The sequence below is a fragment of the Suricata suricatta genome, chromosome 14, assembly GCF_006229205.1.
Source record: "Suricata suricatta isolate VVHF042 chromosome 14, meerkat_22Aug2017_6uvM2_HiC, whole genome shotgun sequence".
NCBI classification, from domain to species: Eukaryota; Metazoa; Chordata; class Mammalia; order Carnivora; family Herpestidae; genus Suricata; species Suricata suricatta.
The window spans coordinates 83,659,111-83,675,862 of NC_043713.1; the positions used below are offsets into that span (position 1 = coordinate 83,659,111).

The window sequence follows — 16,752 nt, forward strand, 5'->3', positions numbered from 1 at the left end:
GAGGCTCTACAAAGGGCCCCAGGACGCCACCAAGGCCCGTGTCCAAAGTGGGGGGGCAGGCAAGCCAATCTACACGTCATTCAGAGTAATCACCCGAATGTGACACGGCACAGGAAGAATCGGCAAAACCAAAGGACACTAGTCATCTGGGTGCACAAAACGTATTTCTCAGCTCAAAATTAGACTGACACTGGAGAGTAGGATTAGATGTGATGCCACAAAGATGACCTGAGAGAACACAATATTTTCATATTCTGATTAAAAATTTAGAAAGCCTCCAAAGTTATTAATACTCATATCATCTAATTTTGTACACAAGAGAAAATAATACATTCAATTTATGAGAAAATAATGTGTAAAATGTGTAGTGGTTATGTACAATTACTAAAAAATACAGAATAATATTCAACACACACAATTTTATTTATTTTTAAAATTTATTTATTTTGAGAGAGAGAAGTGGGGGGGGGGTATTAGAGCGAGAGGGAAGAGAGGGAATGCCAAGAAGGTTCAATCCTGGCAGCCCAACCCGGGGCTCAATCCCACAACCCTAGGATGATGACCTGAGCTGAAATTAGGAGTCAGAAGCTTAACCAACTGAGCCACCCAGGAGCCCCCACACATAATTTATTTTAAAAGAAAAAACAACACAAAATCCTAAACAGTACAAACACCAGTACTGTTCTTGTCATCGAAGAGCATCCCATGTAAACATACCTTATCTCCATCCATAAATCTTTGTTTTTCTGTTATATTTAGTATTTCCACGGGGACATCAAGTTCAGATCTTGACTCATAAGATATGCTTCCATCATCATTGCTTACAACCCTCCCTTTGCGGCCAGTCATCTGAAAAACCGAAGTGTCATGATGATTAAAGGGACCTGATCAGGTGGCAGGAAACTCAGGACCCCTTCAGTAGAGCAATGCGGTGGGGACAGAAGGGGTGAGGAAGCCAGCGCGTACTGCGCAGCCCGGGCCGCGCCGGCACTGTGGGGGGGAGAACACTGCAATACAGTCTCTGGTTTGGACTAGTTCAGATTCCAGCCGAGAAAGCAGATGCGTGGCAATGATCACAAACGTTGTGTGACAGGTGCAGTAACAGATCAGTGTGTTGAGTAAACACAAGATACTAAGGATAAGAATTCACTGACTCTAGGATGACAGAGAACAGGATTCTAAGACCTAAGAAAAAAACTAGACACATTATTATGATACGCAAAAAGCACTCATTCTATAGGATTTTGGAAGTAGCCAAAAGAAAAAAAAAATCCAAGAAGAGACACAGCTCTGATCGAGTCATATATACCTCAGCAACATTCTCAGGGCCGCCAAGTTCATCAATAAGTTCATCCAGAGTATTAGGAGGAAGGTCTTCAGCTAATTTTTCTAGTTTATCAAGGAGGTCTTTCTTCATCTGCTGGGCTCTTTCCACAGCATCCTGACTTGTTATAAGGCTGTTGTTACTGGTGGTGTTACTGTTAGCTAAATAAAGTACATTAAAAAAAAAAATCAGTAAGAAGTTCAAATACGTATGTTTAAAAAGTACATTTCAAGGACAGAGCAAGCTTCCTCTCAAGATACCTGGTGCACTGTTAGGCGCAGGCAGAATTACTGGTGTGGATGAAAAGCTAGGTCGTTTTGATCCAAGACCTGATGCTAATAAGGCACTTTGAATAGAATCTGGATCTATACTTTTCCTTTTTTTTTTATCTTTGTTTTTCTTGTGATCTTTCCTGATTAACCAGGGATCTGAAAGTTAAAAAAAGATGTGTCAAATCATTTGTAAACGAAGCAGAATCTTCAAAGGCAAAAACACCTGAATTTCCTGTATTAACCAGTAACTTACAATCGTCACCAACTACAGTGGTCCAGTAATACGCCCAACACACCCTAAGGTACAATACGTGGTCTGAGGATAAAACGCTCTACACAAAATTGAGGCCGCCGTCTCCCATAAATGAGAGAAACTACCGATAGACAAACAAGTTTGGGAGTTGTCCACCAAGAGGAGAAATCTGTGCAATGATTTGTACTTCACAGGAAACAAAGAGGTTTTAAAACAATATCCCAGAGAAGGACAGATACCATATGTTTGCACCTGTAGGTCTAACAGGAGAACAGGAGAAACCTAATGGAGGACCAGGGGGAGGGGAAGAGGGAAAGAGAGTTGGGGAGAGAGAGGGACACAAAACCTGAGAGACTACTGAATACTGAAAACGAACTGAGGACTGAAGGGGGAGGGCGGAAAGAGGTGGAGGTGATGGAGGAGGGCACTTGTGGGGAAGAGCACTGGGTGTTGTATGGAAACCAATTTGACAATAAACTACTTAAAAAAAAAATAAAAAATAAAATAAAACAATATCCCATTTCAGACACAGAGAGAACTCTCCTTTAGTTTATATTTAACCGACACACTTACCGTCTTCATCATCCTCACTAGACTCATCTCTGAACGGGTTGAAGTCGTCGTCATCCCCGGAACTCATGTTTTTCGAGCTCTCATAATCACTTTCTTCACGATCCGAGGCGTCAGATTCACTCCCACTGTCGTCAGAACTGCTACCAGTAAGGCCACCTACTTTTCGTGCTTTTTTGGCTTCTCGAGTTATTTCTTCACCTACCCTCAAACCCCAAACAAGACAGTCAGCCCAAACACACTGTTCTAAAGATCCAAAATACTACATTTAGCTCATGAGTTATTCCAATGAGAAACACAGTGGGGGCGCCTAGGTGGCTCAGTTGGTTAAGTGTCCGACCTCAGCTCAGGTCATGATCTTACAGTTCGGAAGTTCAAGCCCCGTGTCACGTTCTGTGCTGACAGCTCAGCTGCTTCAGATTCTGTGTCTCCCTCTCTCTCTGTCCCTCCCTTGCTCGTGCTCTCTCAAAAATAAATATTTAAAAAAATGTTTTTAATCAAATGAGAAACAGAGGAAAAACATCATAAGTACACAAAACTCACAAGTTAAGTGTTAACCTTTCAGACTCCCATAAAAAATCAGGTTAAGTTTAATTATTAAGAAGAAATGAAACATGTCGCTACAAATTCACAACTTCCTTTAAATGTATAACGTTTCAAAACAAATTCAGGACAATAGAGATAAAACAGAATATCCAGCATTTTCACAATCCAATTGTGTATTAGGGTGAGAGAACAGACCTAACATTATAGGTTTATAGAATACTTAAGAAATAAAATACTTTAAATAAAAATAATTTATGGAATACTTTAAGAGGCCACTGATTCTAAAATATGGCATTACTTTTTGTGCCACCACCACTGAAAATATTGTCAATATAATAACCCACTTTCAAGCATATTAAAAATGAAGGGGAATTGGAGTGGCTCAGCCGGTAAACCGTCTGACTCTTGATTTCAGCTCAGGTAATGATCCTGGAGTTGTGGGTTTCAGCCCTGCTTGGGATTCCCTCTCTACCCTCCCTGCCCTTCCCCAGCTCGGGTGCTTTGTCTTTCAAAATAAACATTTAAAAATTTTTAAAAAAATGTACTTCTTCTAAGAAGATAAAAAAAATTAAGGTTCAAGTGTCAGCCATTGTATTTAGAATACATGGTATCACAGACATTCCAACGGAAGTTATCACTGTTCTAGAGAGAGCCTGTGAAGTTAACTTTTTTTTTTAAATGTTTACTATTTTTGAGAAAGAGACAGCAAGTAGCGGAGAAGCAGAGAGAGGAGACACAGAATCCGAAGCCAGCTCCAGGCTCTGAGCTGTCAGAACCCGACGTTGGGGCTTGAATCCACAAACGGTGAGACCAAGACCTGAACCAAACTCAGATGCTTAACCAACTAAGCCACTAGGCGCCCTGAGATGACTTCTGAAAGTCAAACATCTCACTAACCATCTACACACAAGCTGAAGTTGGTATATTATAAAATGTCTAATGAGCACTGAGTATATTCTTAATAATTAAATAATAAATTAATTATGGCCTCTTCAAAGACCATAAAAAACACCGTATATGTGTACGCACATGCAGCTGTTAGCAATGGCAAGGCCCAGATTTGGCTTTCCCCATGTTGCCCACCAGCTATCTGAACCTGGGAAGGTTCCTCAGGAAAGATTCTCCATCTTTCTGTGCCTTAGTGTCCTCTGTCTAGAACACAAAATATAAGACCTACTCTCAGAGGGCTCCTTTGTGGGTTAAATGAAATAATGTATGGCCAGTGTTTAGTATAGTGCCTAGCACCAAATTGTTCAAGCTCTAATTTAAAGCAGGGAGTTATTTGTGTTCAAAACTATATAGGCAATAGTGAAAATATACCACCACGTGTCAATTTAAGGAAGGCAGCTCAATCCCAAAATATAGCTGCTTCAAAATGCTCACATTTACTCTATTTTCAACATCATTAAAGAAAAGAACCCACCTTTCCGCTTCTTCACTTTATTTTCTTTACAAGGGCTATCTCTTGGTGAACTATTGTTACTTGGAGCTGTCAAATCAATTCCTAACAAACTATAAAGTTTTTTCCGGTCAGGAGCAGGGAAGTGTTTTTCAATTAGTGACTGCAATACTCCTCTGTTTGGAGTGACAAACAGGAGAGAGAAAGTGACAATTAGTGGTTCAGTCTGCCACATAGTTTACTATATATAAAGTCTTGTTGAAAATATATTTAATGTATTAAATATATTTAATTTACATTGATTATTAATAATTATATAATTTGTTAAACATGTTTAAAAGTACTTATAAAAAAGTAAATACTGCATACTTTGTTCAGTTTTACAATATTGATAATTCAGCTGACATAAATTTGATATTCTAGGCCAAGGCTAACTGCAATATAGTTCGAGCCAAGCATGCAATTTTTACATTTTCTAGTAGCTACATTAAAAAGTAAAAGAAAACTAGATAAATGTCTTTTAATAATATATTTCAGGATCTATTTTAGTAGTATATATCAGTGTATCATTTCAACATTCAATCAGTGAGATGTAAAATATATACTTTAAAATATATATTGAATGAAATCTGGTGTGTTTATATTCACTGCATATATCAATTTGGACTAGCCATTGATAGGCACATGTGACTAGCGTCTAACGTTTTCAACAACACAGTAATAGGCACCTAAGTTCAGAAGAAGACTGATTAGCAGGTGCATGTTTTGCTTTTAGAAGCAGTTTTGGATTATAGCCATCTTAAAAGGAGCCACTTGAATATATTGCCTAAAACAAAAGGTAGTAGGTGGGGCAAAGGTTCTTTTGCTTTTTTACTGCTACAGTTAACGTGGGTAGGGCAGGCAAATAACCTGAGAAACAAAGTCTAAAACTTCTTTTTAGAACTTTTTTGAATACCCCATGACTGTGTGCCATTTCCATACTAGAGATTACTAGACTGGAGCAGGCTCCACTTATTGTTTGTGTGGAAAATGGTAGTTTCAAACACTACAAAACTGAAACCAAAACTGAAAATAATCCAAGCTGTCACACATTTCCAAGATCTACAAGACAAAAATCATACCCTTCCATTAGTTCAAACACTGGGCACAATTTTGTCAAAATGCTTAACAACTGAGCATTTGTATGTTGTTTTCCAAAGGATACACTGTCATGGATACACAGAGAACTGCAAAAACTAAGATCAGAAAAACTTTAATGATGATATGGATGAATCAAAATTTTTGCTTCCAGGAAATGTCAACACTTAAAACTAATCTAAATAAAAACTTAAAACCAAAAACATTACTTGGCAGTTGAAACAAAATCATTCAATTCTCCTCCACCTTCCTCCAAGGCTTCCAATGTTCTAGCTTCTCCTGTCGACTGCAGACCAATGACAACACACTGGAGAGAAAAACAGACTTATAAATAAAACTATGCGTGTGGTTTCTTAAGACATATTTTAAATATTTAGTTAAGAAAGAGGATTTCAAATAAGAATGACCCATTATTGTACATATGTGCTCATTTATTCATTCTGCACATATCTGAGACATGCTGTGTGTAAAACACCTCATTAGGAAGAGTTCCACAGTGGACATAATTGAAGGCCCAGCCTCAGTTCTCTGTACTTCAAGTAGGTCTATATTTTGCTAAGAAGAAAAAAAATGCATCGCAATAAACACCCACATGTCATCAGTAAGTTATATCTATGGATTGCCAAGTTATAATGGTTTATTCTTTATCCTCTTTTGAGCTATCTGAATTCTTTACAAACAAGCACTACTTTTTTTTTATTTACAAAAATGTACATTTTAATGTCTGACTACATTAAAACTTTTACAGCTCTCAGAAAGAGCAGGATTTACAAGCAGAAAGCCTCAATGCACAAAAGACTAGAAAACACAACCAAAGAAGAAACCTGCCATGTTCAACTTACTTTTCCATTCTTGATTTCCTCTCGAGCCAGCTGCACAACCCTTTTAACTTTGGATGCTATACACAAGTATTTAAAAAATCTCTGGTGAGCAGACCAGAACTGACCCCACATGGATTTCTTCATACGTTGCTCAGCATCGATCAGATCTGCAGCTTGCTGGAATCGTTCTCTGGCAATGACCCACTGAAGACACACAATCAACATTTAAGACATTTCACCTACTGAGTAAGAATTATTTAAAAATGACAGATTTGGGGCACCTGAGTGGCTCAGCTGGTTAAGCATCTGACTCTTGATTTTGGCTCAGGTCATGATCTCAAGGTTTCTGAGTTGAAGCCCTACATCAGGCTCTACGTGGACAGCATGGAACCTGCTTGGTATTCTCTCTGTGTCCCTTTCTGCCACTCCTCTGCTCGTGTACTTTCTCTCTCAAAAATAAGTCAAACACTTAAAAAATGACCGATTCAAGTAACATTAGGTGTAAGATTACTTAACATTAATTTAATAAACCATCTTCAGTAGCTTGGGAAACTCTAAACAAATGTTTTTCAGGATGTTCAGAGCTGCCTCCAAATTCTTCTTAGCAATTACAGTCATTTTAGGGAATAGCTACACTGCAATTTTGAAACTATGCAACCTAGGGTACCTAGCTGGCTCAGCAAGATAAGCATCTGACTTCAGCTCAGGTCATGATCTTGCAGTTTGTGGGTTTGAGCTAGGCACTGGACTCGGTGCTAACAACTCATTGCCTGGATCCTCCTTCGGATTCTGTCTCTCTCTCTCTGCCCCTCTTCTGCTTGTACTGTTTCTCTCTCTCAAAAATAAAAAAACATTAAAATTTTTTTTAAACTATGCAACTTAAAAATTGACTTTTTAAAAAGTTAATGTATTGAAGTGATCTCTACAATAAATGTGAGGCTCCAACTCATAACCCTGATGATTAAGTTGTATGCTCTTTGACTGAGCCAGCCAGGCACCCCATTATAAGAAGCTTTTTTATGTTGTTTTACTTATTTATATTTACTTGAAAGAGAGAAAGAGCGCATGTGCAAGTAGTGAAGAGAAGCAGAGGGGGAGAGAAAGAATCTTAAGCAGGCTCCACACCCAGTGTAGACCCTGATGCATGGCTCAATCCCACAACCCTGGGATCATGACCTGAGCTGAAGTCAAGAGTCACATGTTAAACTGCCCAAACCTCCCAGGCTCTCCTATAGCTTTTTTTTTCCCTAATAAATTACTTTAACAAAGAGAAAGCTTAGAAAATTAAGAAAGTAAGGATCTGGCAATTTGTTATTTTAGAGCAAAATACATTCCTGTGGGCTGAGAGACATTAAAAATACTAGGAATTAAGAAAAAACTTCTTACCAGCTTGACTGCTTTGTTATACATCTTCACATAGCTCTGAGAAAGAAGAACTTCCTCAATTTTGAAGGTCACTCCAGTAAAGCTCAGCTGTCGAGCAATGTACATTCCTCTAAGTTTCATATCCATAGCAACTATTTCCATGGCACCAACACCTCTGAATAAAATTAAAACACACAGTAACTATCATTAAATATAGTAGGGCTTTAATATAAGTGGAAAAGGTTTTAGCAATAACACCTCTTTTAGACTGCAACTGAGAACAAACAGCATCTACTGTAAACTGCGTTACCTCCGTTCTACTGCTTGGATGAAATCACTGAATTCTCTAAATGGAGTGCCCTCACCCCATATTCCAAGACGGTTCATATAGGCCATGTTTCGTGGTTCAGACGCACCTGAAAAATCCCAAACAAAACATTTTATAGTTGAAAAAATAACTCACACATTTATCTTTCAAGTAAAATAACAACTCACCAGTAGCGCTAGCATAAACAACTCTGGCCTTAGGCAATTTGTTCTGGAGCTCTAGGACTGCCAAACCTGTCTTGGTTGGCTTTGAAGAACCAACAGGACATAAATTTTTTGCTTTATGGCATTCATCAAACACTATCTGTACCGAATGAATTAAGGAACATATCACAGTAGCAAGTATTTCTAATCTTTAAGGACAATTTAACTTTTATTTCCTTAAGGTCTTGAGAAACATCCCAAATTTCTGTGGTAGAGGAGTGGGCCAAATTCAAGATAATCAGGAGGGGTGAGTTGCCATGGATAATAAGCCTGAGCATTAACTTTTTAAAATAACACCAACAGGGGCGCCTGGGTGGCTCAGTCGGTTAAGCCTCCGGCTTCGGCTCAGGTCAGATCTCACGTTTGTGGGTTCGAGCCCCGCGTCAGGCTCTGTGCTGACAGCTTAGAGCCTGGAGCCTGCTTCCAGTTCTGTGTCTCCTTCTCTCTCTGCCCCTCCCCCTCTCATGCTCTGTCTCTCTCTGTATTAAAAATAAATAAAACATTTTAAAAAACTTAAAATAAATAAATAAATAAATAAAATAACACCAACATACCCACCATCCACTTATGGATAAAAATCTTTTATGGTAAAAACTTGTAACTTTTTATCATATTTGCCTCAGATTCTTTTTCTTTAAGAATACAAACATAAATGAAGCCCTCCAGGCGCCTCTCTTTGATATAACCCCTCCCTCTCAAGTCTCAGAGGCAACCACTGATTTGGGTATTTATATTAACCAGATACTTAATTCCTGATTAGAATGGAGGAAAGGATCCACTCTGGCAAGAAAGGTCCACCACACAGACAATTTTGGCAAATTCTCTAAGTAGAATACTATTGGAAACTAACTTAATCAGCATTTCAAAAACCGGCGATTCTCATGCAGGACAACAAATGAGTTTGGAAATCACTAAGTTCAGTTTTTCCCCCTTAGTCTTCTCAAGTACTTTAGTATATAAATGTGCACTGTGAATCCCCCGAAAGAGGAATACAGTAGTCATCACGCCCTGCACCTCTTAACATTTCTTATATCTGCCTCCTATATGGCAGCTACAAAACAGAATCAACTTTTTGACCTCCTGGACGCTGAACAATCATTAAAGCTCTCATCCCAGCAATTCAGTTATTCTCAGGACGTAGTTTTCCAAAGGTTTATTCTTATATTCACTTTTGTGTCATTAAAAAATATAAAAACAGTCGCCTGGGTGCCTCAGTAAGTTAAATGGCTGACTTCAGCTCAGGTCATGATTTCGCGGTTTTTGAGTTCGAGCCCCACGTCAGGCTCTGTGCTGACAGTTCAGAGCCTGGAGCCTGCTTCAGATTCTCTGTCTCCCTCTCTCTCTGTCCCTCCCCCACTCATGCTCGGTCTCTCTCTCAACAATAAATAAAAACATAAAACCACTTAAAATATATATATATAAACATTTTTTGCAAAGGATACCACTCCATCGAAGTCATCACCACACCAATGCAGAAGTTGTTTTAATCTAGTTTTGTATTTACCGCCAGATTGACTTTCACCAATAAGGGAAGAATAGGTAGCAAAAATAACACCCTTTTTCACGCTCCCATTATGTTTGGAAGAAATTTTTCCATATTTAAACTAAAAAAGAAAAAAGAAGTTATAAATACACTTTTCTTTCTGAAACATTTATCTTACCCAAGCTTCTATAGCAGGAAACTGGCAGGTCCGTCAATGGGTTTTAGGGAAGTCCAAGGACCCCCTAAGATCATACACAAAATTTCTTCTATATAGGTATACACATACATATGTACCATTGTAGGTATATGTACGTACACACACAGACACACACAACTTCATGGTATAAGGATTCAGTTTTCATCAAAGTGTCAAAAACCTTTTTTTGAGAGAGAGCTGGCCCTGCTGGCGGGGGGGAAACAGAGGGAGAGCAGGCCTCACACCCAGCAACCCCTTAAAAAGCTACCAACAAAAAAAGATTATAGGGGGCCTGGGTGGCTAAGTCAGTTAAGCATCCTACTCTTGATTTCAGTTCATGTCATGATTTCACCGGCATGGAATTGAGCCCCACATGGAGTTCTGTGCTGGGTGTAGAGCCTGCCTAAGATTCTCTCCTCTCTCCCTCTGCCTGTCCCCCACACCTCCTCTCAGACAAAACAAAACAAAAAACCCAAAGATTATAAACCAAACTCCCCTCCAAGAAAAGAGTCATGATATTCATTCTATGAACATTTATTATGCATTACTATATGTCAAGTCACTTTAAGTCCTGAGTCATATATAATGAACTACACTGAATAGTTTAATATGCCCTTCTTCAATTAGGCCAGCTCAGAAATAAAAAATATTTCTAGTTGCGGTTTTTTAGTTTTGGGCTGTGAGTTATCAATTCAAGAACTAGTACTTTACCTACCAATTCACTCAGTCATACCTACCCAAAAAGCCAATGGTAAGCAGGACAAGACTAAACCAATTTAGGGTTCACACGGAGGGTCTCCATTTACTTATTTTCAAAAGGCTAACAAGGGAGGCACCCGCAGGAGCTAGGTCTGTCTCTTCCACCCTGGGAACTCCAGCAGTTGGTGCGTAGTAAGAAGTCAGTAAAGATTTGCTAAATGAACATTAAGATTCTTATCACATTAAACTGCTTTAGATACTTACCCACATTTTCTTCCACTTGACAGGATTGTTCTAACATAAACGCAGGTATAGACATACAAATCTACTGGACATACAAATATCAGTCTCCAAATTTCAACAGTTCTCTATGTGCTGTGATGGGCACACTACCTGTCCACAAGCTTTACTACATTGCACCCTAATGCACACAGCTGGGAGTTTTAGCCATATAAAGTTATCTCAGAAACAAAGACCAACACTGAAGGCTGAGAATAAACTCCGTCACAACAGAGACAAGACCTATTTTGTTTGTCACTCCACAACCACACCTGGCACGGCAGCTGACGTATAACCCACAACCTAACAATGGCCAGCCCTCGACTAATGCTCTCTGTAAAGGAACTCATTTGAGCCTCATAACTCTACAAAGGAGAAACTGTTATTCCCATCTCATAGATGAATCAATATTTACTGAATGACTAACTTAAGAGAAAACTTCCATACCTTATTTAATGAATGAACCAAAATGTTTTTTGCTCCAATGTCCCTCAAATCTCTTTCAGCATCATACTTTAAATCATTTGAAACACTGAACCTGCCACATAAAAAAGAAAAACACAAATAAATGCAAATTTCATCAATCTAGCAATATTCAGGATAAATAACACCAGGCCTTGACACTTAAAAAAAAAAATACACCTACTCAGTAAAACCCATCTCACGTGCATAAGTAAGTACTCACAAAAGCAAGCTTCCACGGCCAGTCTTTGGCACGCACTTACCACAATGCTCTTTTTCTACTCAACAAGTAATTTTCATAGATGATTCCTGCGATCGTCCTTCCTTTCCCTACACCAGCACCGTCACCTATTAAGAAGCCAGCACGGTCTCCATTAGGTAGGAATGTTTCATGTTGCTGAAAAAGAGGAAGTTGATAATTAATCTACTCCTTAGTGATCGGTCTTTCAAACAGGAAGACATTAATGTGATCTATGTTTATACAAGTAGCACACACTTTGGCTTAGTACAAATACTTTCTTCATATATACTACGTATTCTTTCTTCCCACACTCATATGCACCAGGTAACTGAAATGAACAGACTGGCTGGTGCGTATTCTCCTGTACCTGTTTCAACACTCATACTGTCAAATACAAACTTGTAATCACACATAAACGCGGAAGATGGTTAGCTGATTGGCCATTACACGTTTTACAGAAATGGGGCATGACAGAAACCCTTACAAGACAACTCTAATTCCTGGTGAAAAACCCCAGTACTATACCCATACAGCAATACCACAGTTGGTCCAAACACTCCCAAGAGTGTGGGCTTGTAAGTCTTTTCCAGCATTCAACCACGAGGGTTTAAAAAAGCTGCAATGAATAGTCATCCACACACACACACACACACACAAAAGTCAATCATCCACCCACCCATCCATCTCCTTAATATATATATATTCTCAATCTAATAGTTCTGTCAAATCGTCTTTCAATAATGGAATTGTTAGATCAATGGATATATGTTATTTTATCAAGCAAGCTCTACGCCCAACACAGGGCTTGAACTCATGACCCCAAAGCCACATGACTGAGCCAGCCAGGTGCCCTAGGATATATGTATTTTTAATTTTAATACATTCCCAAAAAGGCTATAACATCTGTCATTTCTATTAGAAACACACCCCCTGAATCCATGCTACCTCTTTAATTTTCTCATACATGAAACTTCTATAAAAACCACATTCATAAGTTTTTCATGCAAGGAAAACTTAACCTTTGCATTAAAACAACTATATTATATGTACCAGGATGTAAAGATAAATATCATATGTAGCTACAAAATATTATTGCTTACCTGGGCTGCATAAGTAATTGCCTCAAGCTGCAATGCTGATAACCAGCCATTATCAATGGTTTCTTCAGAAATGGATGTTTTATACCAAACATCAGGAGGAGTAACACTGGATAAAGAACTAGTTTCCACTACAGCATCTGGATGGCGTAGGCCAATTTTTACTAAATGAAAAATTTTAAATAAAAGTAATTAAGTAACTATACACTTCAGGATTCTATAAAGGCATTGATAGGTGGTAAATTATCATTTAAATTAGACTAAAAGAACCTGTTTATCAAACACTTCTGCTTTAAACAGAGACCTGCTGACTAAAAAAATCTTGAGAAATATGAACTTGGTTCACACCACTAGGTTCTCCAACAGCAACAAACACAATTCTAGATTTGGGAATTTATTTGGATGAATCATTCACTTGCATCAGGGAAACAAAAGCTTGGAATATAATTTTATTTTGAAAGGTATTTTAATGGAAATCTTGGCTATAAAATTAAACAGCAACTAATTTCCCAAAATGCATTATGTGAATAGCTTTAAATAGAGTTCAGCAAACCTTTTCTACATATAGTCAGACAGTAAATATTTCTACCTTTGCAGAGGATCTTGTCTGTTATTGAACACTGGTATGTAGCAGTGTAAAAGCAGTCGTAGCCAATAAATAAACTCATGGGCATGGTTATGTTCCAATAAAACTTTATAAAAACAAGCATTATTCTAAATGTAGTTTGCTGACTTTGGTTTAAAGGGCCATGGATAAACTTTAAATCCTTTTATGAAAACTATTATGTGTGGGAGGGGGAAATTACCCATTTCAGATACCACAATCTGAAGTTCACTGTTTAAAAATTTATGTATGTAGGTATTTTTTTTAAGTAGGTTCCAGACCAAATGTAAGGCTGCCTCCAGCTCATGACTCTCAAATTAAGAACTGCATGCTCTAACAACTGAGCAAGCCATGTGCCCACTAAAGTTCGTTAAAAAAAATATATTTTTACTGTATGTTCACTAAGTTGGATTTAAATTTTAAAAAATAAAATTTAGGGCCACCTGGGTGGCTCAGTCAGTTGAGCATCCGACCGCAGCTCAGGTCATGATCTCGCAGTTCATGGGATCGAGTCTCGCATCAGGCTGTGTGCTGACAGCTCAGATCCTGAAGCCTGCTTCAGATTCTGTGTCTCCCTCTCTCTACCCCTCCCCCTGCTTGCGTTGTCTCTCTCTGTATCAAAAATAAACATTAAAAAAATTTTTTTTAATTTAAAAACATAAAGTAAAATTTAATTTAAAGAAATTTTTTCCTTTTCCTTCTAAGGTTCATTTTAGGGGCTGCTGGATGGCTCAGCAGATTAAATATCTGACTCTCAGTTTTGGCTCAGGTCATGACTTTACAGTTCATGAGATTAAGTCCTCAGTTGGGCTCCACTAACAGCACGGAGCCTGCTAGGGGTTCTCTCTCTCGGTCCTTCCCTCACTAGCTCTCTCAAAGTAAATAAATAAACTTAAATAAACAGAGGCACCTTGGTGGCTCAGTAGGTTGAGCGTCCGATTTTGGCTTAGGTTATGATCTCATGGTTTATGGGTTTAAGACCCCACGTCCAGCTCTCTGCTGTCAGTGTGGAACCCACTTCAGATTCCCTGTCCCCTTCTATATCTGCCCCTCCCCTTCTCCCACTCACGAGTACGTGCTTTCTCTCAAAAATAAACATTAAAAATTAATAATTTCTGGGGTGCCTGGGTGGCTCAGTCGGTTAAGCCTCCGACTTCGGCTCAGGTCAGATCTTACGTTGGTGGGTTCGAGCCCCACGTCAGGCTCTGTGCTGACAGCTAGCTCAGAGCCTGGAGCCTGCTTCTGGTTCTGTGTCTCCTTCTCTCTCTGCCCCTCCCCCTCTCATGCTCTGTCTCTCTCTGTATCAAAAATAAATAAAACATTTAAAAAAAATTTTTTTTAAAAATTAATAATTTCTTTTTAAGATCAGAAAATTATGGGATCTTGAGGTCCATACACAGTTGGTAAACAGTGTTCAAGCAGTAATATTAGTGACTTTTTATAGAAACCGAGAGTACATAAAAGATTCTAGCCATATGTATATTTTTTTCATCTTATCACCACCATATAATGAGAAAGTGAACTTTTTTTTTTTTTTTGAGAGAGTACACTCTCGAGGGAGGGAGAAGAGGGAGAGGGAGAATCTTAAGCAAGCTCCATGTCAAGCTGGAGCTCCAATGGGCTCGATCACACAGCTGAGCCTAAATCAGGAGTTGGGCACTTATCCGACAGAGTCACCCAAAGTGAACATTTTTACACCAAGGTTAAAAACTATTAATTTTCAATTTGACACAGTGGTCACTAAATAAATCATGGTTGTTATGGAAAAAAGGGAGAAATGTTAATGCACACCACTGAAATTAATAACACATTGTATTTTAAAGATTCCCATGCTTTTGTTTTTTTGCATAAAGCATATAAAGCTAAGGTACAGATTTACATTTCTATAATTTACTATGATTTTATTTATTTTATTTATTTATTTATTTTTTAATTTTTTAAATGTTTTATTTATTTTTGATACAGAGAGAGACAGAGCATGAGAGGGGGAGGGGCAGAGAGAGAAGGAGACACAGAACCGGAAGCAGGCTCCAGGCTCTGAGCTAGCTGTCAGCACAGAGCCCGACGCAGGGCTCGAACCCACGAATGTGAGATCTGACCTGAGCCGAAGTCGGAGACTTAACCGACTGAGCCACCCAGGCGCCCCTAATTTACTATGATTTTATACTCGATGCTGACATGAGAAAAAAATTAACTGGAAACAAAAAAACCCCCAAGCCTTTTTACTCTTAAAGGACTTCAACCCAAAACAGTTTTAAATTTCTGGAGGAAAATATAACACCAGTGAAATTTTCGCCTAGATATCTTAAAACCTATAATAGTTTAAAACAGATTATAAGGCTCATACTTGTCAAACTGCAAGGTACCCAATATGGGGAGATCCTAACAGATAATGTGTGCAGGCAAGTTTAAGCGGAACCCAGAAATCTTTCAGCATCGTGACAAACCCCAAAGACATACATTTTATTGGCATATACTCTGCATAGGTTTCTGCGTGACCCATTTCTTCTTCATCTTCTTCCTCTGGTTCATCTTCCTCTTTCACAACAGGGACCTTCTGTAACACAGAGCATAGTCAGATACTGGAGGTCCAGCCAACACACAGAAACATTCCTCTGTAGGAATACTAGCAGTCCTCAGTCCTGGAAATACCACATTCCTCAGCCGGGATCACAGTTTTGCTCTTCCGTGCTCCTCTGATAAGCAGAGACAACCCACGCCCCGCTCTCAGCTCTCACCCCACTGGGTCACCTCGGGGCTCCATCTTTCTTCTAGCCACTACCCTCTCAAATTACCTTCCCCTCTGCTGCCACCTTCCCTGAGGCCCAGAACTCTTTCTAACCTCAGTCTTTCGTGTCAGCTCCAGGAATAGAAGGACCAAAAGGTTTAGGGAGAAAGATGTATGAGCCCCAGCAGCTCATCCTATTAACCTCAATGGCAGAAGCTGCTGAAGTCACACAACCCTCATTTCAGTGTACCTTCATGTCATCTGTCTTCTCTCCCTGGGACACTGAAACCACAACCCCAAAAAACTCTGGATTTAAAGGTTCTTCTGAAGGACAGAGAATTTACTTTAGACATCTGTGTCTCCAGAGACACAACAACAATCACGTATAAGAAAGTCATATCACTTGGGGTGCCTGGGTGGCTGCGTTGGTTAAGTGTCCAACTTCAACTCAGGTCATGATCTCACAGTTTGTGAGTTTGAGCCCGGAGTTGGGCTCTGTGCTGACAGCTCGGAGCCTGGAGCCTGCTTCAGACTCTGTTACCTTCTCTCTCTGCCCCCCCCCCCCACTTGTGCTCTCTCAAAAATAAATAAATGAAAAAAAAATCCATTATCACTTACTCTCTAAACCTCGGTACACATGAAAATGAAATGGGGAGCTATTAGTAAGTACACCAGGAAAACTGGAATAAATACAGACTGTCCTAGGCAACTTGTGTGAATGGTTACCAATCACACATTCCTTTCT

The 16,752-nt window shown here is 39.1% G+C and overlaps 1 protein-coding gene across 8 annotated transcripts in view; it reads right to left on the bottom strand.

Moving 5' to 3' along the window:
- The window catches only part of SBNO1 (strawberry notch homolog 1), a 64,799-nt gene that overhangs the window by 28,698 nt on the left and 19,349 nt on the right, over positions 1–16,752 (bottom strand). For 7 of the 8 annotated variants that reach the window (XR_003902342.1, XR_003902343.1, XM_029921320.1 and 4 more), the window contains 15 exons: positions 15,740–15,836; positions 12,679–12,839; positions 11,601–11,734; positions 11,323–11,413; positions 9,661–9,822; positions 8,183–8,318; positions 7,998–8,103; positions 7,709–7,862; positions 6,344–6,526; positions 5,711–5,808; positions 4,389–4,540; positions 2,423–2,620; positions 1,585–1,752; positions 1,310–1,485; positions 718–849 (listed from right to left, as the gene is read on the bottom strand). Coding sequence is in view for 6 of the 8 variants with exons in the window: in XM_029921320.1 (XP_029777180.1) it covers positions 718–849; positions 1,310–1,485; positions 1,585–1,752; positions 2,423–2,620; positions 4,389–4,540; positions 5,711–5,808; positions 6,344–6,526; positions 7,709–7,862; positions 7,998–8,103; positions 8,183–8,318; positions 9,661–9,822; positions 11,323–11,413; positions 11,601–11,734; positions 12,679–12,839; positions 15,740–15,836 (2,148 nt within the window). In the remaining 2 variants the exon portion in view is untranslated. The remainder of the gene's footprint in view (positions 1–717; positions 850–1,309; positions 1,486–1,584; positions 1,753–2,422; positions 2,621–4,388; positions 4,541–5,710; positions 5,809–6,343; positions 6,527–7,708; positions 7,863–7,997; positions 8,104–8,182; positions 8,319–9,660; positions 9,823–11,322; positions 11,414–11,600; positions 11,735–12,678; positions 12,840–15,739; positions 15,837–16,752) is intronic. The other variant, XM_029921319.1, reaches the window with a different exon arrangement.